The sequence below is a fragment of the Sceloporus undulatus genome, chromosome 1 (assembly GCF_019175285.1).
Source record: "Sceloporus undulatus isolate JIND9_A2432 ecotype Alabama chromosome 1, SceUnd_v1.1, whole genome shotgun sequence".
In the NCBI taxonomy this organism is placed as follows: domain Eukaryota; kingdom Metazoa; phylum Chordata; class Lepidosauria; order Squamata; family Phrynosomatidae; genus Sceloporus; species Sceloporus undulatus.
In genome coordinates, this window is record NC_056522.1 from 277,978,784 (window position 1) to 278,002,843 (window position 24,060).

The 24,060-nt window shown below is 38.8% G+C and overlaps 1 protein-coding gene across 7 annotated transcripts in view; it reads right to left on the reverse strand.

The window, feature by feature from the left end:
• Positions 1-671: 671 nt before the first annotated feature.
• Positions 672-24,060, reverse strand: part of SBF2 (SET binding factor 2) — a 364,188-nt gene continuing 340,799 nt past the window's right edge. For 3 of the 7 annotated variants that reach the window (XM_042461134.1, XM_042461050.1, XM_042460884.1), the window contains 9 exons: positions 22,935-23,120; positions 18,329-18,455; positions 17,031-17,158; positions 15,109-15,357; positions 12,181-12,285; positions 7,268-7,491; positions 6,207-6,294; positions 5,165-5,296; positions 673-3,611 (listed from right to left, as the gene is read on the reverse strand). In XM_042461134.1, the coding sequence (XP_042317068.1) occupies positions 3,513-3,611; positions 5,165-5,296; positions 6,207-6,294; positions 7,268-7,491; positions 12,181-12,285; positions 15,109-15,357; positions 17,031-17,158; positions 18,329-18,455; positions 22,935-23,120 (1,338 nt within the window). In that variant the 3' untranslated portion in view covers positions 673-3,512. Of the gene's footprint in view, positions 3,612-5,164; positions 5,297-6,206; positions 6,295-7,267; positions 7,492-12,180; positions 12,286-15,108; positions 15,358-17,030; positions 17,159-18,328; positions 18,456-22,934; positions 23,121-24,060 lie in introns of all 7 variants that reach the window. The other 4 variants (XM_042461173.1, XM_042461200.1, XM_042460973.1 and 1 more) reach the window with 4 other exon arrangements.

Genomic DNA, 24,060 nt, shown 5'->3' on the forward strand with positions numbered 1-24,060 from the left:
GGGGCCCAAGGAATTCTGCTGTGGCTGATTGTTTTAGGCAAAATGTATAGATACCTGTGCTGGACATTAAATGTAGAAGACATTTTATTTGGAATCCAAATACACTATTTGGCCAGAGGCCTTCTGAAGTGAATGTACAGTATCCTGAACCTCCTCTGTGCTATCTAAGTATAGAAAACTTTGAAGTGCATGGTGGCATGTGAATATAATTTGCCCGCATAACAAAGCCTCAGATGGCGGGAGGGGGGATGACACACAGCTGCCTGCGTATGGTACAGTGTTCTCTGCTATAGCAATGCTATATTAGGTATTTTCTTTCACCCATACCACTTTTGTATGGCATGACAGACAAGGTATCTCTGTGTTCTAGAATGTCTTCATCTTAGAAACTTGGATGAACACTTCGAGTCTGCAGGAATTGTCTTCTACAAAAGGTGAGGAAATGCAAGGGCTTGATGAAAGTTGTGGTTCTAAAGGAGCCCAGACTGTGTCATTTTCAGATTATTGTATAGGTCAATTCTATGTCACCATTGTTTGCAGGACTTGAATTTTGAACTCCACATTTTGGGTCTGGCTATACTTTCTAAACAACAACAACAAAACAAAACAAACAAACAAACAAACAGCGAGGAGAATGCATACCGGTAAAAAACTGTGTGAAAAACATGCCACTGTTCATAGTTCTTAGATAAAGCTTTCAGTAAACAGATATGTGAATAAAACAATACATAATGCATTCCCCATGTTCCACAGTGCTAATTTAGAACATAAAACAGTACCAAGGCATTCCCATTGCTGACACACCATCAGATAAGCTGTTCATGTACCAAAATGCCAAGAAGTTCAGAGGAGATGTATTAATCTAGACAGGAAATGGGATCAAGTTATTATTCAATTTAGTTGTGTTTTTTCTTTCATAGAAATGAAACAAAAAGCAGATGTTTCAATTATGTTCTTAATAAACAAGGTATTTGGTTGTTTTTTTAAATTTCGTTATTAGACATATTTGAGTAGATGTTGCTGTAATATAATGAAGCGTATAATTTTTCGATGAAGCATGTGTGTTTATTCTGTGACGTGAAAAAAGTTTTGATAGCCAAATATTTCTCTTCAAAAAACGAAACTTTTTGAGCTATCCTGTGGCGGACTTGAATAACCAACTACTGTTACATTATTTTCATGATATTGATGTTGCATACAGTTTTTTTATTTATTCACTCAACACAGAATGAAGCACAACTTTCCCAGTAGATAATAACAGTGATATGGCTAAGTTATTCATGGACTTTTTGAGTTTAACAATGGGAAAATAGACTTAAGAACAGTTTTTCACATGCAAGAGGGCACTTGCTGTACAAAAATACACATTTTTTACAGAGAAATTTGGGATATAATTTAATTGTACAATTAGATGCTGTCAAATATTTATTGTACTATACTACTGGTGTAAAGTAAAGAAGGAATGTTTTCTTATGAAGTATCTTTATTACAAATTGGTTAGCATATACTAGTTATGTAATATACATAAAATAATTAAAATTTTCTAGTTACAACCATGTAAGTAGTGTAGTGTAAATTTTAAACAACTTTAGAACAAACAGGATCAATATTACATAAAGTACATAAAAAGTACTTCATATACAAATAAAAATGCATGAATGTGCAAACACCAGTTTTACCAGGGGATGGTTTGTCTGATGAAAATGCTAGGAAAAGAATCCTTCATTCCTTTTTGTTTGTAATTTCAAATATATTAAAACTACAGATGCATTTCCTATTATGCATACAGTCTGCAATCTGTATTCACTATTCGCTAGAAAAATAGTGTGTGTTTTTTTAAAAAGTAAAAGAATTTCAGTAACTGAAATCCTATAAATGAAGTCAGCTTGGTTAGTTGTTATTGGCCTGGTTTCTATGTAATGCTAAATCACAGCCAAATATTGCAAGGACAAGGCACAGTGGGTCTTGGGATTCTACTCTTGCTATATCTTCCTTCTCTGGAGGAAGGAGACTGGATATTTTTGCTTCAGTTTTACATGAACTACCAGTAGGGAAAACAAGCCAGATTCATAAATTATGGTTTGACATTTACTTGTTTTCCATTAAGCAATAAGAAGACTAACTACAGTTTGTTTGAGTTCTGATAGCATGACAAGTTGTAGTTAATCTAAAATAGAACTGAAGGACGCTAAATAGCAGAAGGGGCTAGGGCAGAAGCCCATGGTTTGCTGTGATTTGTCCTCGTAATGCTAAACCATGGTTTAGTATTACATGTAAACACAGCCATTGAGTTATAAGCAACATTACTAAACCCTAGGAAGTACTTAGTACGTATATATAAACTTTGACATATAAATTTGATATTTAGCATCTTAGTATTCAAAATGAAGACATTGCATTTTAACTATGTAGAGACTCCACAGTAAAAACTCATCACAGGTTGTAGCAAGTGAAACTTGTATTAATTTTAGAGAGTAAAAAACCCAAAACAACAAAATTTCCTCAAAGATTTTTAAAGATGAACAAATACAAGGTTAGCAAATGTAAAAACAAACTAAAAACATTCTTCCAATTTATGTGCAAAAATGTTTTTAAAGTATCAAATCACATCATATTAAGCCCAATTATGTACATATTCATTATCTGTAATCACTCGTTATCTAGCTAGCATTTTGCTATAAATAATTTACTTTTGTCCTTCAAAATGTCTGTTTTCAAGGATTTCAGTGCAAGTGTTCTTTTTGTTTAGTGCATTTATCATTGTGTTATTTCATTTTACAATGAAGAGAATAGCACATAAGTTACTATACAAGTTTATATTTCTCAGGCTTCTTTCCTTGCCAGATCTGATTTGTAATAGGCTCCTTCTCTTGTCTGGTTTGCTTTTATTTCCACTGATCTGCTGCAACAGGAAGAGAGAATACAAAGGAAAAATGTATTCTTTAATTAATATTTAGTTATTTCTGGGGGGAAAAGATCAGAAAACTACTAGCAAAAAAGGAAATAGTATCTTAACATTTTATGTTTATCTGTAATGTAAGTGCCTCACAACTGTCAGCAATGTATATCTATCAACTTTGAAATCTAGAGGCACTGAAGGATTGTATACTGCCCTCCCCAAAAAAGAAATTAATGTGAAAATAAACTCCTCTGTGTGAAGCAAGACACTTAGTGGAAAACAGAGGGTTATTTGTGGGGAAATGATTCATAAATATTCAGGATTAAACACTGCTGATATGAATCTATCTTAGTGCAATCCTGACAGATCGCCAAGCTTGGAATTGTATTAAAGAGAAATGTTGTCCAGGCAAAAAGGTTATCAGTCTTGAGTGCCCACCATGTGGAAACAGAGTCTTTATATACAAATGACAAACTTAAGGAAATACTATGCTTTTATGGCTGAATATAAGGCTGCTTGATTTGCAATAACCATTTTCACACAATCCACAGTTACTCATGCATGTTGAAATTGCATTTCCTTTCCACTGTTGGCAGCAAACTGACATTCCTTGCTACGCATCTGAAATGCAACTCTGTATCCTGTCCATCCATTGCTGGGCATTCTGTGCATCTTGGGCACAGAAATTGTAGACACGTTTACTTGTTTTCAGCTACAAAATAAGATAGAAAGACAATAAAATCATATCCTTATAAAGCATGCATTTTCCACACTCATATTTAGCATCCTTTAGAGAATTATGGCCAATTTCTCTTTACTCAGCACATAAATTTGTCCTTTTTCATGTCTCATCATCTAGTGATATATTATAATGTTTGAAAGGGAGGCCCATCATCCTTCTACCAGATGTGCATACTCCTATAAGTGGAGGATGTTCCAGGATTTTTGGGGACCTCTTGTGGTTCCTCCTTTGGAGGCCAACCTCAGACACATATTAGACTTCTGTCACTGGCGACTGGGGGTGTATCCCTCTCTTCAGTCTGCTGTTATCTCACCATGGTCTATGAACTTCCAACTCTTTAGTAAGCCCTTCTGCTTCCTTGATCTGTTGGTAAAGAAGTTCCTGAAAGGCTACAAAAACCTCCACCTTCTGATCCTGGGCCTGACACCAAGGTGGAAACTAGAGTTTGCCCTGAGACAACTCTGTTGGAAGCCCTTCAAGGTGATGGCCACTTGTGACCTCCATCTGCTCTCCTGGAAGACTGATTCCTGGGTGTGCTTGAGAATATTTGTTGTGGGGCTATCTGGGCGTAGACTATGGACTTGAGGTCTAGGGCTGATATTGCTTTTGGGAGAGCTTTTCTGAATTCCAGTTTGCCTTGAATGTTCTTTCTTACTTTGAATTCTGTACTGTGAGCATATGTTTCAGGATAGTTATGTTTCTAGAAACCATTTCAATACTGTTTGCTCAGTATTGGAGAGAGGCCTGATGTTCCTGTTTTGTGTCTGATGTTCTGCTTCTGACTTAATGCTCAATAAAATGTGACTGGCTTGCAGCCACACTCCTGCCTCCTTCTTATGTGTAGCTTGCTAGTCTCCCATTTGTGCGAGGCACAGAAACCATGCAGGGCAGGTTCCATACCAGTAACTGTAGTACTTCGAGTGGTAATCTGTGCACTCATACAACTCTGCCCATTCTCTGCTTGTCGTACCCTGCTGGGCCCTGAAACTGGTGGTTTTGTTGGCAAGCCCCTTATATAGAGTTGCTGGAGATGGGCAGGACTATTGCCAAAATGCTTGCATGTCATTCTAGAAGTGGCATTCTGCACAAGATAACCCAATTGTGTAACTGCACAAGCGATCATTCAACAAATTGCAATTACAGGTATGCAACCTGTCATTTCCTACCTATATCACTTTGCTAAGCATGCGACACAAGTAATTGTATAAACATTTGATTTCTGTGGACCTCTCCTTCTACAGAAGGACCTCTACGTCTACAAATGTGGGTGTATAATGTTTATATTAAGAGATTAATAGCACCGTTTTCTGTCATCAGCCTTTAAAGGCTAAAAAGAGTAAGCTTCAATCCGATCATGATGTTGCTGACCAGTGGACACTGGGGTTATTCTATTCATTTGAGCAAGTCAGGAATGTGATGAGCTAGAATGGTCAGATTAAAGCTTCAAAAATAATTCATGTGAGAATGGTTCTTCAGCTATTATCTCCAGTGCTACTTTAATTATCTGCTGGCAACACACTTACATCAAAGAATGCTTTTTCATTAGCATGTTTTGGAGCACCAATCGTTGGTGAAGCAGGTATCACACTTTCCACTTCTGCAAGGTCAATATGGCCCCTACAGCATGCATCATCCATTGAATCATAATACCGTAGCTGGGGGGGGGGGGGAGAAATAATTCAGTATTTCAAGTATTATGAAAACAAACAAACAGATACACATTTGAGAATCTGCTATGGTGTGTGTCACAACTTTCGGGGAGTCTCAACCATTGGAAATTGGTTAGAGTTAAATTTTACAGTCATCTCAGAGAATTTTTATATTTGATGTCATTGTGGGTAATTATGATGGGAAAGGCTGCACAAATATTCTGTAAATAACTAATAGTGTAAATAAATTATCCAGATTGTAAAGTTGAGTCATTTAACACACCCTAAAACAGAAGTGAAAGTATGCAAGTCCTTCTTATAGTCTTAAAGATAAAGAGGTTGCTTACATAGACCCCCAAACTTCATTAATTACAGCATCTTTCAATTATTATCTTTTGTGTCAGCAAAAAATCCTGACTGGAAGGGAGGGAGAAAAAGCTCTTAGATTTTTGAACACCCCCCCCCCCCCCATTTATGCAGGAAAAAATACATACTAAATATACATTAGAGAGGTGCTACAAACTCAGGAGTCATGTAGCTAATGCTTCCGTTTAAGGATACATGTATTGTCATCTGTGCATAATTAACTTTTGTTTTCAGAGCTCATATGCAAAATATAATCAAGAGGGATGCCATAAAATTCCAGTCATTTCAAGATTTTATAACATATGCAAGCAGGGTTTTTTTTTTTTGCAACTTTTAACAGAGCACTCTGCACCATTAACCACTTATCCCCCACATAATCATTAATCTGTTGAAAGCCAGTTGTGTCTGCCACTGACAAGATGGCACCCTCATCTCCCAAATGTGCTATGAAGGGTTACAAAGATCCCTGAAACATTTTTTGATACACATACATGGAGACAGGCAAGAAAAAGATGGGAAAGATCTGTTGATATGCATTACTGCATTTTACCTGGTGTTTGGTAACATCTAGCACAAACCAGCGAGGTTTCCAGCCTTTTAGTAAAGCTCCTCTTTTGTAAAGTGTACCTTCAAATGACCTTGAATATAATACATAAACATCTTACTTTAAAAAAGGATTCTGTTGAATATAACCATAAATAGCAGTACATAAAAAGGGACTACTGGTAGTTCCTATGCATTTCTGTATATTTCTTTACAAAGAAACGACCTTGACCTAATCATTACTACATTTTGTTTAACTTATCTGTATAATCACTGTATATTCCTCCACAAACAAGGCACAAGGTCTGCGAGTTATGCATGGTATGATTCACAGACAGGAACTGAGTTGTTTTAATTGTTTCATATAGTAAGAAGATTGTCTGCATTGTGTGTTATAAGGTAGTAATTATTTAGTCTCTATTTACAGTTAGCATCTTGCATTTTACTTTAGTTAATACAATTATACTTCTGGATTAAATGGCAATGAAAATTAAAGGCAATTTAAATAAAAACATAAACTATCATTAGAAAAATCTTTTTCTCTATAAGACCAGCAATTGCAAATAAAGCATACACTGTGTGTGTGTGTGTGTGTGTGTGTGTGTATAATACACACACATACACACATATATATTTATTTGCTTTATTTGCAATTGCTGGTTTTATAGAGAAATTTTTTTTTCTAATGATTGTTTATGTTTTTATTTAAATTGCCTTTTAATTTTCATTGCCATTTAATCCAGAAGTATAATTTTATATATTTATATATAAATATATAAAAATTATACTTCTGGATTAAATGGCAATTTATTTATATAATATAAAGAAATAAAACATATAAATGTAAAAGAATTAGTTTGCAAGTAAAGCAAATAAATATATAAAAATCACAAAGATTCGAAGAGAGACATAATTCTGGAGTTAAGTTTAGTAGTGGCACAGTTTTCTACAAGAATTACATGTATTACATTTGGTTATCTGCAGTTTAAAATCTCATATTAAAAAAGCGATATACATTTCTTTCCCTGGTGAAAGAACGTTTTGTGTCAAAGTGATCATTTATATTACCTATTTTCATCATTCTTTGACGTGAACTGATTGTACAGCGTAGTTACTCTCCTTTCCACACCATTGGAGGGTGATATGTTGGCATTTTGTTCTTCACCCAATCCACTGTCTGGTAGATGCAACAAAGACCTCTTCTGATAGGAATGCAGATTGGCAGACATTATTGCTGAAGAGCCGGAAGGATGCCTTCGATGCTTTAAAAAGTAGGATAACATTCGAGAGTTCTAAGTGGATAAGCAAAGGTTCCCAAACATAGGCCCGTTACAGGGTTAGAAAGGGGCGTCAAGAAGTGACCCTAGTACGGACCCAGTCTGTACAAAATGGCGGCACCTGTTCCACACGGGGGCCGCCATTACGAAGTCACGAATACGCCGCCTCCAAACGAGGCGGAGCGGACGTGACATCGTCGCGCCATGCGAGGGCGCATAGAGTGCCCTTTCCACGGCGCGAGAAGGAGCTCCTAAATGGAGCTCCTTCTGCAGTTTGCTTCGCTGGAGCAGCCTTTAGACGGCTGCAGCAGCGACGCAAGGGAGAAAGGGGCCAAGCGGCCCTTTCTCCTCCTCCTTGCCGTCGCCGGGTGTCCTTGGGGCTTGAAGCCCCAAGGACACCCCTTTCCAGGCTGCGGGGAAGCGGGCTTTTGCCGCTTCCCTGCGGCCTGGAAAGTGGCAGATCAGGGCCTCGGAGGCTGCCGTTCTGGCAGCTGAGGTCCCGATACAGCGGGGAAAGGGGCGGGAACAGGCCACCCCAAACAGGCAGTCTGTAACCCGCCATAGTAACTCTCTAAAGTGGGACTCCTGGATGTTTAAATTGGAGCTGCAGCCGCCACTGAGATTTGATTCAGCTAGAGCACAATGCACATGTTCACAGACTAAATTAAATGTTTGTTGTGTGAAATGTTTTCATTTTTTAAAAAAAAGATTTTATAAGTAACAAATGTACATTTTATTCTCTCTCATGACTATTCAAAGGAACATTTAGTTTTTTTGCAAAGTGGTTAAAGAACAAAAGTGAACTGTCCCTAGCAATTAAGTCTGATCAGCTACACATACTAGTACTTTCTCAAACAAAATCTGGGAAATGCTTTCTCATTATTTTAATTATATCTCTGCTAGACATTGCCATATTAGTCTATATTATTTTAGTGGCATTGTGTTAATAGGTGTGCCCAGTGTAAAACACAGAGATGTCCCAGTTCTTATCTGGAAAGTGTTAATGGAGACAGAGAAAAATGAAGTTGGAAGAAGGAGCTTGGGAAAGGAGTGAAGTAAGAGTAGACAGGAAGAGACATCGATCTCTAGGGGCCCAGGAAACTGGAGGAAATAGGATTTAGAGGATGGATTGAAGCTGATTTGATGAATGAAAAAGTGGCTACACAAAGTAATTGGAGAGCAGCAAGTGCTGCCAAGAATGGCTAAGTTCATGCCAAATAAAAGGAATATGAAGGAGAGTGCGTGAGGATGGCTTTAAATATTAGGGATAGGATTGTCAGGAAGGTTCCAAAAATGGCATGGAGCCTGCTCTCCCTGCCATGATGAAAATGACAGTGGAAAATTTTTAGGTGAAGGCTTATCAGGTGTTAGTATGTTAAAGTGATACCAGTTGGGACAGCCAGGGTGGAAGATGATGGAGACAAGATGGCTGTGTACAGGATAGTACTGGTAAGGTGCAGAGAATATGAGGTAGTTAACTGAAACAGCTGTAAGGGAAAACTGCAGTAGTCTGGGTGCATAGAGATAACTTAAAGAAGCCTGGGGCTAGAAGAGAGGTTCCAATCTTCAGGGCGGGTTCCAGAGTGTGACTTTAGAGATTCCTGCTCAGCCTTGCAACTATTAAAGTGTAGGGTGCCACAGGTTTCCATCCTATCCACCATGTTTTTTAATATCTACATGAAGATGCGGATAGAGATGGTTAGGAATTTTTGGGTGAGCTTCCATCAGTATGCTGATGACACTCAGTTCTACTTCTCGTTGTTGGGGTTGTGCAGGTGCTGGATCAGTGCCTTGATGCTATGATGGGCCAGATGGGAATCAAGAAACTAAAGCTGAATCTTGAGAAGATGGATGCTGTACTCACCCTGAGGTACCAGATGTGTAGTTTGAGAATATTCTTCCATCATTCTCTGTATGCTATAGGCCAGGGGTAGGCAACCTGCGGCCCGCGGGCTGGATGCGGCCCAGCAAGGCCTTGGGACCGGCCCCAGTCTGGTCCTGCTGCCGATTGCCGCCGGAGCCTTTGGCCTATCAGGAGGAGGTGGGCAAGGGGGGCAAGCGGCAGGCAAGGGGAGCAAGCGGCGGGCAAGGGGGGCAATTGTCTATAGAAGCCTCCGAAACATGCATTTATATTAACATTTTTAAAAAATCAGCAAATTTTTTAGCATGTCCTCCATATTTTTTTAAAAAGTGTCCCCCATTTGAAATTTTTGTCCTACATTTGTCCCGGTTTATTTATTTATTTAATTTTTTAAAAATTAATTATTTATTTTTTGGCTCCCCCCCCCCCCCCAGTTGTCTGAGGGACAGCAACCCGGCCCCCGGCTCAAAAAGGTTGCCTACCCCTGCTATAGGCCAAGGTAGACTCTGTGGCTCAGACTGCTTGGGACCATCAGTTACAGTTTCATGCAGAGCAATAACATAGCCACAGCAGTTCATGCATTGGTAACTTTTAGATTATACTGTGTAATGCAGTTTTTCTGGGGCTGCACTTGAAAAGAGTTTAGAAGCTGCACTAAGGAGACGGATTGGTGCCAGTTCTGGTGTCATTCCGGTACCAAATGGAAACATGACTTCTTATCCATAACTGTCCAATCATTAAATATGGTTGTAGAATGTTTAAATGATTTGATTGTTTTATATTGTTTAAATTGATATAACTGGTTTTATTACATTGTGTCCTGAAACTGTATGATACAGGGTGAGACAGAAATACCTTAACAAGTAAAAATAAGATAAACAAGTGCAGAACAGCATATGGGAAGATAAATAAAGTTATACTTCAAGGTATGAATGTGTGGTGGTCAGAAACAGGAAAAGTATAATAATAGAGTTACTGCATTAGTTATAAATAACCTAAAATATCAAACTGAATTAGATTTACATTAGAAGAGGGGGGGAAATTAACTAATATGTTTATGTAAAACTGCCATTAAATTTAAGTTATAAGCCTGCAGTAAAGACCTCACCATAATGAAACCGAAAAATGCCTTCTTTAATTTTACGCCTTACCCTCTTGCCCCCCTTGTTTTTTGATCTTCATTTTAAATGGATTCTAAGTTTTTCTACAACCTTCTGAAGTCCCCTGAAGATTATCTAAAGAAATATCTGGTTTCAATAATATGGATCCTTTATTATGTTTAGAATAAGGTGGAAAAAGGGATAAATTATTGAGACTGATAATCTCAAAAGCCCTTAATGCAATTTATCCCACTGGAACAAGTTACTTGTTTGAACATAGTGATCTAAACATTGTAATTCTCCAACCCTAAGGGATGAACAAAAAGCAAGAAATGTTTTTTTCAAAAAGCCAAACTTTAGCTAAAGAATCAGTTGAGAAATGTAAAATTTCTTAGCTCCTTAGTTTAGGCTCTCATTTAATCAATTAACAACTTAATAAATTCCAACTGAAATTCCAACTTATTAACAATTTAATTAAGTTGCCCCCTTTTGATAGAAAATTGCCTAAGAGGGTAATTTATTTTAAATAGTCCTATCACTGGAGCTGGCTAATTTCTGCTAATTTAGTTGATTATTTCTATTTTGTCTGAGGAATACTGTGTTTCAAGCCTTATATCTTCTGCTTTTAAAGTGTATGTACTTCCCGTCACTAGCCCCAGCTTCTGCCAACCTAGCAGTTTGAAAGCTTGTAAAAGTGTAAGTAGCTAAATAGGTACCACTTTGGTGGGAAGGTAACAGCTTTCTGTGTATTCATGCTGACCCCATGATCACAGAACTGTCTTTGACAATGTGGCTCCCTTGGCTGAGTAATGGAGATGAGCAATGCCCCCTACAGTCAAGCACGATTTGACAACCTTGTCAAAGGGGAAATCTTTACCTTTACCTTTTTACTTGGACATAATGATTTAGATCTAGGCTTGGGCAACTAGAAAGCTGCTCACATAATGGGCCTTTCCACCCTTTCTTTAATGCAGTCTGCTTGCACCTCACTAAAATCACTCCCGAGGTCATTTTAATATCTCTAGCTTTTGGCAAATTTCCTCTTCCACTGCAATTAGATTCACTCCATCTCACATCATTCCCAAACATGGGAAAACAACATTGGTGCTAAGGGGCCATGCGGAAGCAACCTCTGCACTTAGTCTCCCAGTTGTCTGTCTATCAATGAAAGTATGAATAAAACTGTAATCCTAGGATTAAATCTCACTGAACTCAATGAGGAAATTTATGAATAGTAGACATGTACAGGATTGCACTGTAACCTTGTTAAATGCACAGCCTTTATAAAATGCATACACAGCTATAGTCAGTAAACAAAAACAGACAGCCCCGATGGAATGGCTTGGAGCCGCCACAATTAAGGCTGGATTGGGGCTGTGGCAAACAGATGCGTGGCCCCAATCCAGCCAGCTTCCGTTCCAATCCTATTTGGGGCTGAAGAAAAGCCACCCCTTTGCCTCTGCAGCTGGCATTTCATTGGCTCTGGGGTGTGTGGTGTCTAAATGCCAAGCACCTGAGTTGCCTTGAAGCTGCCTGGTGTGTAATCGCTGGCATGGCTTCAAGGTGACGGGTGTGTGGTGTGTGTAAATGTCACACCCTCAAGCTGGCTCAAAGCTGGCTGATGCAACTAGTCTGTTCTGGTCCTTAAAAGAATATTCACTTTCAACAAAATGTTTGTTGGAACACAACAACATTCACAGAAGAAATGGAATTACTTGTCAGAGTGCACCTTCCAGCACTTACATTGCCCTGCCTTGTATCTTCTTTAACATTTACTTTGACTCTTTCCCACAGTTGTTGCCATCTTTCTGGGTTCTGATGTAACTTGTTTTCCAATCTTTCAATTTCCTATAAATAACACAAACAATTTTTCCTAAGATTGAATACTTCTGTTTATATTTACAAACACAAAGGCTACAACCTTTTAACATGGTGGAAGAATTATTGTTATGTATGTCAGTGTTATGACATTATATACAGTCAGGATTGCTTCCTAAAAAGCATTACTAAACTGTAATTTTAAACAGGGAAATGAAACGGAAAGACTTATTTAGTATTCATGTGACATCATTAAGTTATTTGTGTTGTCAAATTAGAAATTTGACCTCTTCTGTTAGCCTCCTGTAGAGATGTTTCCTGTTAAAAACATGGTAGAAATTAAGAAATAACAGAAATTTGGGAAATAAAAGAAATGAGATTAATGCATTTTCATGAAACAGTGTCTGTACCAGGATGGGCAAAATGTGGCCTATGAGTAGGCTTGCCATATCCCGCCTGGGGGTGGGACTTTCCCAGTTTGGGGTGGGTCCGCACGGTCCCGCCCTGGTTTGCCCCCACCCCCAGGATTTCCCCCGCCCCTGGGCTGAGGGGAGGATTCCTTCCCCGCTTGGGCTCCGCCGGCGAGAACGGGGCCCAGGCGGGGAAGGAAGCCTCCCCTCAGCGAGGCTCCTTTTCAAATGTAGGACACAAAAATGTGTCCTACATTTGTCCTGGTTTGGAGGTCCTGACTTATGGCAACCCTACTTATGAGTTACATCTGGTCTTCCAGGGTTACTTTTGTATCCCCCACAGAGCCCTCAGATGTAAAACCTTATAGAATGTTATTTTCTTTCCTCCAGATGACTCTGGGAGGGATGATCGCAAGGCCACTTGAAGCCCAATCATCCCAATCCCATGTCCTGGTTTAATTTTATTTCATTTTTTGGTCAGGTCTGAGTCTAGTGTAGCCTACAGTGAGTGCTGGGGTAGAAATGTGGTGACCAAGCCCACAAATTGCATGGGGAGGGGGGAATTACCACACCCCACATTCATTCTTGAGACATATGGACATATGTCACTTCTGAATTGGTCCTTCAGCCCATAAAAAAGTAATAACCTGAATCTGTGTTTTACCAAAATAAGCATACACATACAACTTGATGACACAGTGAACTGTGATTCATATAGCTACGATTTCACAGAGTACAATATATCGTCTGTCATTAGGAGTTCCTTTTGTTCACAGAAACGAATCTTACAATTCAGCTTGTATTCTGAACAGGTAAGGGAAACAGCCACACCAATAACCCACATGTAGCCCCAAGGCTGTTTTGTGCTTCCCAAGACACTCCTGAAAATCACATTATTAAATTCTGCAGAATGAAATATTTAAAGCTCCAACAACAATAACAACAATGGTGATATGATGGCCTTTTGTGGTTTGTTCCTGAAATGCAAAGCAAACATAGAAATTCCCTTTTAAATCAAGAAAAATGCTTGCGTTAAAGTTGTTCCCCCCCCCCCTTAGTTGCTGCTGAAAATCAGTGGTGGACAGAGGCAACTTCAAGCACATCTGATGGTGGTGGTAAATCACCTCCCTGACCCCCTGAAGTAGCTGTCCCCATTATAAAGAGAAGTGTGAGAAGTTTTAAGAATAGTGATACTGCCATGAAGAGCAAGTTGGAGCCAGTAGCTATTATGTTTTTCAACCACACATTTTATTTATGGCAAAATTACAGTTCTGGCTCTTAACTGCAGAAGGATCATATGCTAAGAGAAAGGCATATGAAGCCAAGAATATAGTGTGTTATTATAGACTAATTTAGAATCCATTTTCCATAGCAGGTTAGCATAGCTAAGAATTATTGTAAGCTGAAGATGGTTAAGTACAGAAGCATCTACAAAATTCCAACATTTGTTATATATTTTTTCCTTGCTTTGAAACAATTAACTGAGGAAAATGGCTTCTGGTACTTATAAAAACCCAGCTAAAAGATTTCAAAACAAATACTCCAAACATTTCTGCATTCATTACTCTTGACACCAATTCCTACAATTTTTTTTCTAATGGAATTTATTATTCGTTGGGAGACAGCATGTATGATAGTCATGGTATACAGCTGCTTGAATTTGCTTAACAAATATGGGCCTTTAAGGACAATGGCTACATTGCTATGCATATCTTTAGTACAACAAGTAAATGAACAGACCTTTTTCTATACTGATTCAAAATAAGTCAAATAAGGCATTTCACAATTAATCAAACACAATTGCAACTCACAACTACTATAAAACATGCACTGGATTTCAATGAATCATAGAACAGAATCATAGGACCATGGAGTTGGAAGAGCTACGAAGGCCATCTAGTTCAACCCACTGCCAGGCATTTCCAAGATTTTGGAAACATTGACAGTTCAAATGTAATTTGTACAGATAACTGGACAGCTTGCAATAAATCTGGGAAAGATGATAAACCTACTTCAGAAAAGAAGTTGTCCTCACTTTGGGATGAAAGACTACTTCCATTATATTTCAAGAAATCTTTCTTTACCCCCGTCCTCTGCAACCTTTGTTACACCTGACTGCAGGAAAACAGCGCCTTACGTATGTGTAATGCTGGTGGGGAAATACATAACTATGGAATGTATGCTGATCTGTGATAAGATTTCTTCTGACAGCTACATTCTGGTAGCTACATTCTAAGAGGCATTATTTTGGAAACGTCTAAAATAACTGAACAGGACATTCAAACACCTCTTCTTAATGTTTTTATAATGCTCTTTAAAAATCTTCATCTCCCTCCCTACTTAAACTCTAATAAATGATTATTTCATTTTTTTACTACCAAAAACTTTTTAATTTAAAGAACTAGACAAATGTTGAGTAGATATGCAAAATATTTATACTTACATTTAATAGGCTAGTAATGGCATCAGGCTGAACTTTGTTGATGTCATCATAGCATGGCCAAACAATTTTCCTCTTACTGTGGGAAGGTGAAACATCCCTCAGGTCAGGTTCATCCAAGATGCTACACTTTGTAATTACCATGGTCCAGTCATAAGAAGGGCCTGTGGCCAAGGTCTCTTCTGTGTAGTAATCCCACTTTTTAAGACTGGATATGCTTACATTTGGTTTTAATACCTGTAGAAAGGATGCCTGCAAATTACAAAAGCCATGTTAGCTTTCCAGTATTATTGACCTCTCTTTCCAAAACTCAAAACACTGTGCATTTCATAATGTCATGGGTAGCAAGATGGAACATAATTGAGTTGACCTGACATTTTCTGAATTCTTATGGCAAGTTGCCTAAATTGCAAGCCAATACAAACATTTTATTATATCATATCCCAAGAAGTCATCAGACTGAATTTTTTTGGCTGCTAATGCTTGCTTGACACATGTTTTGGAGCTGTCTCATGGTAGCTACATTTTTGGGAGGAAGTAACCACACAAGTAAATTTCATTTTGGAAAGTTCTTTGATATTCAGGGATGTGTATGAACTTTTGAATTATTTAACTGTTTCTTGAAATTAACAAATGGCCAGTGCACCCTATTGACTACTAAGACTGATCCTTCTTTACTAGAAAGATAATTTTTCTTCACCTGTAATCCAATGGATAGAAGATCTAACAACGCATGCAATGTTTGAAAGAATGGTGTATAGACTAAATTTACAAATGGACTTATATTTGGACATTTGGTCAGATTTTATATAAACGTATGACTGATGTTATTCTTCCTCCTTTTGTTATTATTATTAACCTTTATTTATAAAGCGCTGTAAATTTACACAGCACTGTACATACAATCTTTTAATTAGACGGTTCCCTGCCCTCAGGCTTACAATCTAAAAAGACGTGACACAAAAGAAGAAGGGAGTGGTGGCGGGGAAGAGGATGAGGTCCAGCAGTTCTTCTCTACCTCCGAGGCCTGGACCAAGGCAGATGGACTGGAGGGAGGGCTTGGCTTCTTAATGGATGGTTAATCTTCTTCAGGGAGGCTTGTTGGAGCTAGCCTGCCTCTCTAGTAGGATAATTCATATAAAATACATAGCAATACAGGAAATGATTCAATAAAACAGGCAACAAAAAAACATCAAATACCAAGTGACAGTTATGCAATGCCTGGGAACGCTTCTCTGAACAGGATGGCCTTCAACTCCGTTTTGAAGCTGGTTAAAGAAGGGATGGCCCTTGCTTGCGGGGGAAGTAGGTTCCAGGAGTGAGGGGCAGCAAGTGAAAAGGGGCAAATCCGAGATGGGGCAGAGGAAATCCTGGGCTGAGACAGCTGTCCTTGACTACCAGAATGGAAGGCCCGAGTGTCTTATTTTCCTGTTTATGTTATACTGAAATATTATTGTATGTAACTGAGATCCCTTTTGAATTATATATACACACACACACACACACACACACGAACAGTGCTTTTTGTCACACAGGTTTTTTTTAAAATGCCAAGGTGGCCTGAGACATGGGATATTCAGATTTCAGTAGCTACTCAGAATTCAAAGGGTGATCTTGTGCCAATCATATCCTCTCACTTTTACCTCATAGGGTTGATGTGAGGATGAAGAAGGGAGAAGAAGAGCTATGTTATCTCACATGAAGCTCAGTGGAAGAATGTTAGAATAAGAATGTCACTAACAAAGAAGTAAACTTTTCTTTGAATCAGGGACATGATTTTTAGGTAGAGAAATAATTATGTATAAATTGGTGAACATCTCACTAATTACTCCTTTTAAAGTCTAAAATGAATAGAATGAATTCCACTAACAGCAAACTATATTCAGATTCCAGGAATACAAAGATGCTAAATTTCAGCTTAATACCTCGGTTTCATTTGGTGTATAGAGGTAATTGAAGAAAACAGGACTCCTTTTGTGTATTTTATCAATGCACTCCCACATACAAATTCCTTTTTTACCATGCTTCTCTCCTTTATCTTCAAACAGTGTTCCTAAAGAAAAACGGAAGAAAACATTAAATAAAATAGTATTTCCAATACAAAATCCACTTGAGGATGCTATGGATGGAAAAAGTTAAAAATCTGTATGTGGTCTGGAAGGCAGAAAATTCAGTAAATTTAAGCCTCATGCAATAGCATATAGAGCAGACTACATTGTATGAGTTGTATTTTCTGATCCTCACAAGAATTCCAGTGTACCGTGGAGTAAAAACCTGTCCTGGCTCAGGTGCTTTCTACTCAGACCACTCAGAATAAAAAACAAACAAATAAAAACATACACATAAGGTAAAACAAAAGTAAAAGTCTTACATAGTCTTTTAATGTGTGATATTTCTTAATCCCAGAGAATTTCAGTGTCCCTCCAGTAAAAGAAATTTCAACATCCCCTGAATGTAACCAGCCTGGTGACAACCAGAGCACTTCACTTCTACTTTGCCACAACACGAATTACTGCAAAACCTCATGGGAAATTCTTTGTCTCCAAGTGTTACATTGGCTCAGACAAAAAGTACCTTAATGGCAAATATTATTTTTGGGACTTTTCCCCCCAGTTAAAAAAGGCTGTCATGGCAAGTGGCTACAATTTGGGGATACTGGCTGAAATCCTGCATTGGGAGATGTCATATGTAGGTCTGTCCAGGTGGAACTATGCTTCATCTCATTACCTCCTCCCTTAATACTCACCTTTTTCATGCTTGCTCCCCAAACACAGCCATTTAATGGCTATTGGAAAAGGGGAGGGAATGGCAGCAGGGAAGGGTCTATGTGCCTATAGCTGGAAGCACAATGACAGTCATCCTCCAGAATCTCAGGACAACTTCTTGGATGTCATAAAGGATGCCTCTGCTGCTGGGTATCCAGCTATAGGCACACAGCTAGATGCTCCTCCACTGTTCCCTGTTCTCTACTGGTTAATAAATGCCTGTGTTGCAGGAAGCAAGCAGGAAAAAGATGGGCTTTAAGGGAATTTTGGTCATTTCATGAAAGATAGTGAATTCCTCCCTCTGCTCTACAACTAACTATTAGCTGGATATTCTAACAAAGCTATTTAAAAGTAACAAATTGTGTAACGAGCAAAACGTAAGGGAGGAGATGAATAAACAAGGAAACTATAACAATAAAATAGAAGTAAAATCAAGATCTGCAAAACTGGGACCCTACCATGTTCCAGTCTTTCATAGTCTGAATCCAACAGGAATGTTTTAAATCGATTGGAAACATAGTGAAATGCTAAGAACTTCAAGTAATACTGATTGAATTCAAACTCTGTTGGATACTGGTTGTGAACCTGAAACACAGAAAACAGAAACTTCTGTTAAAATACTTTTAGGAAAACTAAAACAGTTAAATGTATTGTTGTGTCTTACTTTCATTATTCTTTGGACTAGATGGCTCTTGTGGTCTCTTCCAATTCTATGATTCTATGAAACAGGCACCCCTGCAAGATATCACTTCTACAAAACACAAAATAAGTTGCCACTGTTACAGTGGCAATCAAATCTGCTCACAGAATTGCTGTATTGATCATAATAGGATAATATCAGTCTGCCACAGAATTGCATACAAGCTTGTTGGTATTTGGGAATGAACTATAATGCCACCCTAAAAAATGAATGCAAAAGCATCTGAATTTGTTTTATAGAAGATTAGTGTTTTGCTTTATATATTGCATTATTAGGAACTTGTTAGGTACGTGTGTTCTCTTGCAAACCAAAGCATAGGAAAGAAATTGAAAAACAAAAATTAGGCTTTTAAAAAGAAATATATTCTACGCCTTGTAATTCCAGTTTTGTTACATCAACAGTGATGAGAATCACTTAGGCACCACACTTAAGACAGCTGGATTTGTGCTAGGTAATTTGGGGCAATATGGCATTATTGTTTTATTGGGCTAAAAGTGAATTCAGCAATACATCAAGTACTAATAATCACAAGAACATTTTTGGTTTTTAAAAATGTCTTCTTCACTTCTAAACCACACACTGCTTACAGTCTTCACCAAAGCTGAATGTAAATGTTTCCACTGAATTTTCTGTTTTGTTAAAATATTATTGTAACATAGGTTATAGATACTAAAATGCTGACAATTTAGAAAGAATTGAATTGACTACGAAACTGAGTAGGAAGGGAAAAATGAACTTTTCCCTGAACTTTTATAGTAATAGTCTTTCAAATAATCTCCCACAAAACATCACATTTTTTCCTTCTGTTGCAAAGAAACAGAGTAGGGCAAGGGGGAAACTGAATTCCCCAGTGTATTACTTTTTCTTTATGAACTATTCCATCTTGTTTTTATTAACCTCATCAGAATTGTTGCCATTTCTGCTAATTACCTAAAATCATTAGTGGTTAAGTAACATCTGATTCTAATTACCTAAGCTGTACATCCATGAGCTGCAAACAAGATGACAAATGGGTACTGAAGACAGATCATAAGCCCAAGTGAGAATCAAGAAATATGAAAAGGGAGTAAATGATCAAGGTTTTCCCTTTTCTGAATCTTAGAATCAGAGAATCATAGAGTTGGAAGAGACCACAAGGGCCATCCAGTTGAACCCCCTGCCATGCAGGAACTCTCAATCAAAGCATACCCAACAGATGGCCATCCAGCCACTGTTTAAAACCTTTAAAGAAAGAGGCTCCATTACACTCCAAGGGAGTGTGTTCCACTGTCGAACAGCCTTTACTATCAGGAAGTTCCTCCTAATGTTGAGGTGGAATCTCTTTTCCTGGAGCTTGCATCCATTGTTCCGGGTCCTAGTCTCTGGAGCAGCAGAAAACAAGCTGGCTCCCTCCTCAATATGACATCCCTTCAAATATTTAAACAGGGCTATCATATCACCTCTTAACCTTCTTACTGGAGGCCCAGTCATTACACTTTTCTTCTCCAGGCTAAACATCCCCAGCTTCCTAAGTCGTTCCTCATAGGGCATGGTTTCCAGAAACTTCACCATTTTAGTCGCCCTCCTTTGGACACGCTCCATTTTCTCAATGTCCTTTTTAAATTGTGGTGCCCAGAACTGGACACAATATTCCAGGTGGGGGTTGACCAAAACAGAATATCGTGGTACTATTACTTCTCTTGATCTAGACACTATACTTTTATTGATGCAGCCTAAAATTGCATTGGCCTTGTTAGCTGCCGCATCACACCTTCTGTCTGCATTTTTTCCAGCTCTAAAATATCCTTTCTAAGTGCAGTTCCAAGAATGCTACAAGTATTCCAGATGTGGTCATAGTACAAATTTGTACAATGGTAGGATGATAACTGCAGTTTATTTTTCAACTCCTTTTCTATTTATGCCCAATAAAGAATTTGCCTTTTGAGAATAGCAGCTGCCCTTTGGGCCATGATTGTCATTGAGCTATCTATGAGAACTCTTGCCTGGTTACTGGCAGCTACACACCAATAAAAAAGTGTTTTTGTGACTCCCCCCCCCCCCCCCAAGCCCCACTTTTTTTCCTTTTTTAAACCTGTTCTTGATCCATGAAAGTACTTTACCTTTAATCGTAACATTGCTATGTTTATTCAGGGGTCTTTATCGTATGACTTTGCCAAAAGCCTTTTTGTGGGTGTCAGTCCCGCCTAACTCCTAGATCACCTATTTTCTGGAAAAGAAAAATAATAGAGGGGGGCAGGAAGGCGAGTTGTTTCTCCTGGGTCCAAAACACACTGCAGAAACAATCCAGTTTGGGAGCGCTTTAACTGTCCTGGCTAGGGACAGCCTAGGGAATTCTGGGAAGTGTAGTTTTGTGAGACATTTAGCCATCTCTGTCAGAGAGCTCTTGTGCCACTATAAATTACAGTTCCCAGGATTCCCTAAAGCCCGTTACAGACGGGCCTAAAAGTACGGACTGGGTCGGTACTAGGGTGAGGAAGGGGCGTCCCTTCCTCACCGCCCCTAACCCTAGTACGAACCCAGTCCATACAAAATGGCGGCGCCCAATACAGATGGGCGCCACCATGACGACGTCACGAACACGCCGCCTCCAAATGGGGTGGCGCGGACGTGATGTTGCCATGCCGCGCGAGGGCGCCTAGAGTGCCCTTTCCGTGGCGCAAGAAGGTTTGCGTCACTGGCGCAGCCTTTTGATGGCTGTGCCAGCGACACAAGGGAGAAAGGGGCCGAGCGGCCCCTTTCTCCTCCTCCCTGCCGCCGTCAGGTGTCCTTGGGGCATGAAGCCACAAGGACACCCCTTTCCAGGCCGCTGGGAAACGGCCTTTTGCCACTTCCCCCTGGCCTGGAAAGCAGCGGATCGGGGCCTCAGAGGGAAAGGGGTGGGTGCAGGCCGCCCCAAATGGGAGGTCTGTAACCCGCCTATCACTGAGCCAGGGCAGTTAAAGCAGCTTGAAACTGGATTATTTTTGCAGTGTCAGTGTGTTTTGGACCTTGGAAGCCTTTTAAATATGTTCCAGCCCCGCTACTCTGTTTAACAACCCCCCCCCCCCAATTTTCAAACTAAATGTGAATGTATAGTCACTTCTGCTTTTGGTTTTTTGGCACTTTGGTGGTAATGTGTTTCATGGAGTTGTCCACCGCTGCACTAAATAGACAAGCTGCTACAGAAAGCGATGGACATTTCACAGTATGACATCACTATCACCAACTCTGCTTTCCTAGAAACAACTGGAAGATCCACCAGATGTTGCTGTTGTGAAAGAATGATTCATATTAATAAGTCGGCTGACACCTGGAGATATTGGCACAAACAATGGCTTTTTGGAAAATGATGAAGTTCTAATTTAAGAATCACTGCTTCATATGTTCTCTCTAGTCCAAACACGGACAAGTGTTTTCCCTAGCATCCTTTGGTTCCACCCAACCTGTGAAACAAGACATACCATTAAATCTTTACTTGTTTGTTCTTGATTGTATGAATATAATACTCTTGTGGATTTGTACTGGAAATCCAAAATTAGTAAGCAAAAAACTTCATAATCGGAATATTACATCTTTGAGCATATAGAAAAACATAGGTCAGACAGCAATACTAGTGCAATTCTGCAAGTTGATCACAGGATTTAATAATCCTTCTAAATTAATAACTTTATGTGCAGGGGCAGCTTAGCTCTAATTAGCAAATGCCAACAACAGGACACTGATATCCCCAGTGTCTCCTCTTGCAAACTGACCTGTTGCATCTATGTGGTCTCTGTCAGAAATACCATAGTGAACTGGGTGGGGGACACACTTGTTTGTGCTGACTCAGAATATGGCTAAATATCCATTATCACTATAAAATGTTTACATGCAAGATTCTACAAATAGTATCAGCAGGTTTTACAGACTGCTCCCCTCCTATTATTCCATATATGGGCATATACAGGTAGCCTGAGTGAGAGGCAGGGGATTTTTAAACCTTTGTTTGAATTAGATAAAACAAGGAAGAGAAGGGCAGAGGACTGCTATCTCTTACTTTCTGCAAACTGCTTCTAAAGTGAAAGTCTGGGGGTAATGATTGATGATGATGATGATGATGATGATGATGATTATGCTTTATTTATTTAGTGCTGTCCTGCATGGTCCCTATTGAACAAATTTGTGGCTGCCTTCTTACTTTTCTGTGATGTATTGAAAAAAGAAAACAATATTACTTCTGAGAACCTGGAACTAAAACGCCATCTTATACAAAAATAGTTTTATATGTGTTGTACTAAGTTCATGTGTTCTAATCATAAAAAATGTTCTAGTTTCTGCCACTCATTGTGGAATGTTAGTACTTTTGCATAGATATACACTACAGGTATATAACAAACTATGTTTACCTGATGCACGCAATCCAAAAACTGCAAGAAGATAGGAGCAAACCCACTCCCCTGACAATTGAGAGTCAAATTACTGCGCTGGCTGAATTTATGGCCGAAAGATAGCCATTCTTTTTCCACCAACATTCTGAAGCCTTCAAGTGTACGATAGAATGGATCACTGAGTAACTGCACAAGGGACACCACCTAGACCATAACATTACATTTGCAGGTTAACAGTCAATACAGTGAATTTAGTACATAGTAGTTTCACCAGCACATTTTATTAGGCATTTAGCAAGAGACATAGCCAGATAGTACAGTAACTCATAGCTTTCCTCCTCATTTTAGCTCTACCAGTATTTCCTGACAGCAAAACTTAAACCCAGCATTTCACAGCCAGGCATATTCAACCGTAGCAATGTGTATATAGGAACATTATTTAGAGTGGATGATGGCCCAACCCTGCTATGATATAAAACACATAGTTGGAAGAGACCTCAAGGGCCATCCAGCCCAACCCCAAGCCATGCAGGAATACACAATCAAAGCACTCCCAACAGATGGCCATCCAGCCCCTATTTAAAGACCTCCAAAGAAGGAGACTCCACCACACTCCAAGGGAGGTGTTCCACTGTCAAACAGCTCTTACTGTCAGAAAGTTCCTCCTACCATGCTTTTGCAGATGACTTAGTAATTTTCTTAAATGGCCCAGGATCAAATCTAAATATATTATTGAAAGAACTACTGGATTTTGGAAAGGTGGCAGGTTTACATGTAAATAAAAACAAATCAACAATATTGACAAAGAACATAAGCGCAAGAGAAAAACAAAAATTAGGGGAGAGTTCAGGATTTAATTTAGATACCAAGGTCAAATATCTAGGTATAATCTTGACAAATAAAAATTTGGATCTCTTTGCTAATAATTACAAAAAAACATGGAAACAAATTTGAAAAGATTTAGAAGAGTGGAAAGAATTGAAAATCTCTCTACTAGGTAGAATTGCTATCATAAAAATGTCTATACTATACTACCTAAGTTATTATTTTTATTTCAAAATCTTCCATAATTAAAAATAAAAAAATTTTATAGAGTGGCAAAAAGAAATCACTTCCTTTATTTGGGGAAATAAAACTCCCAGAA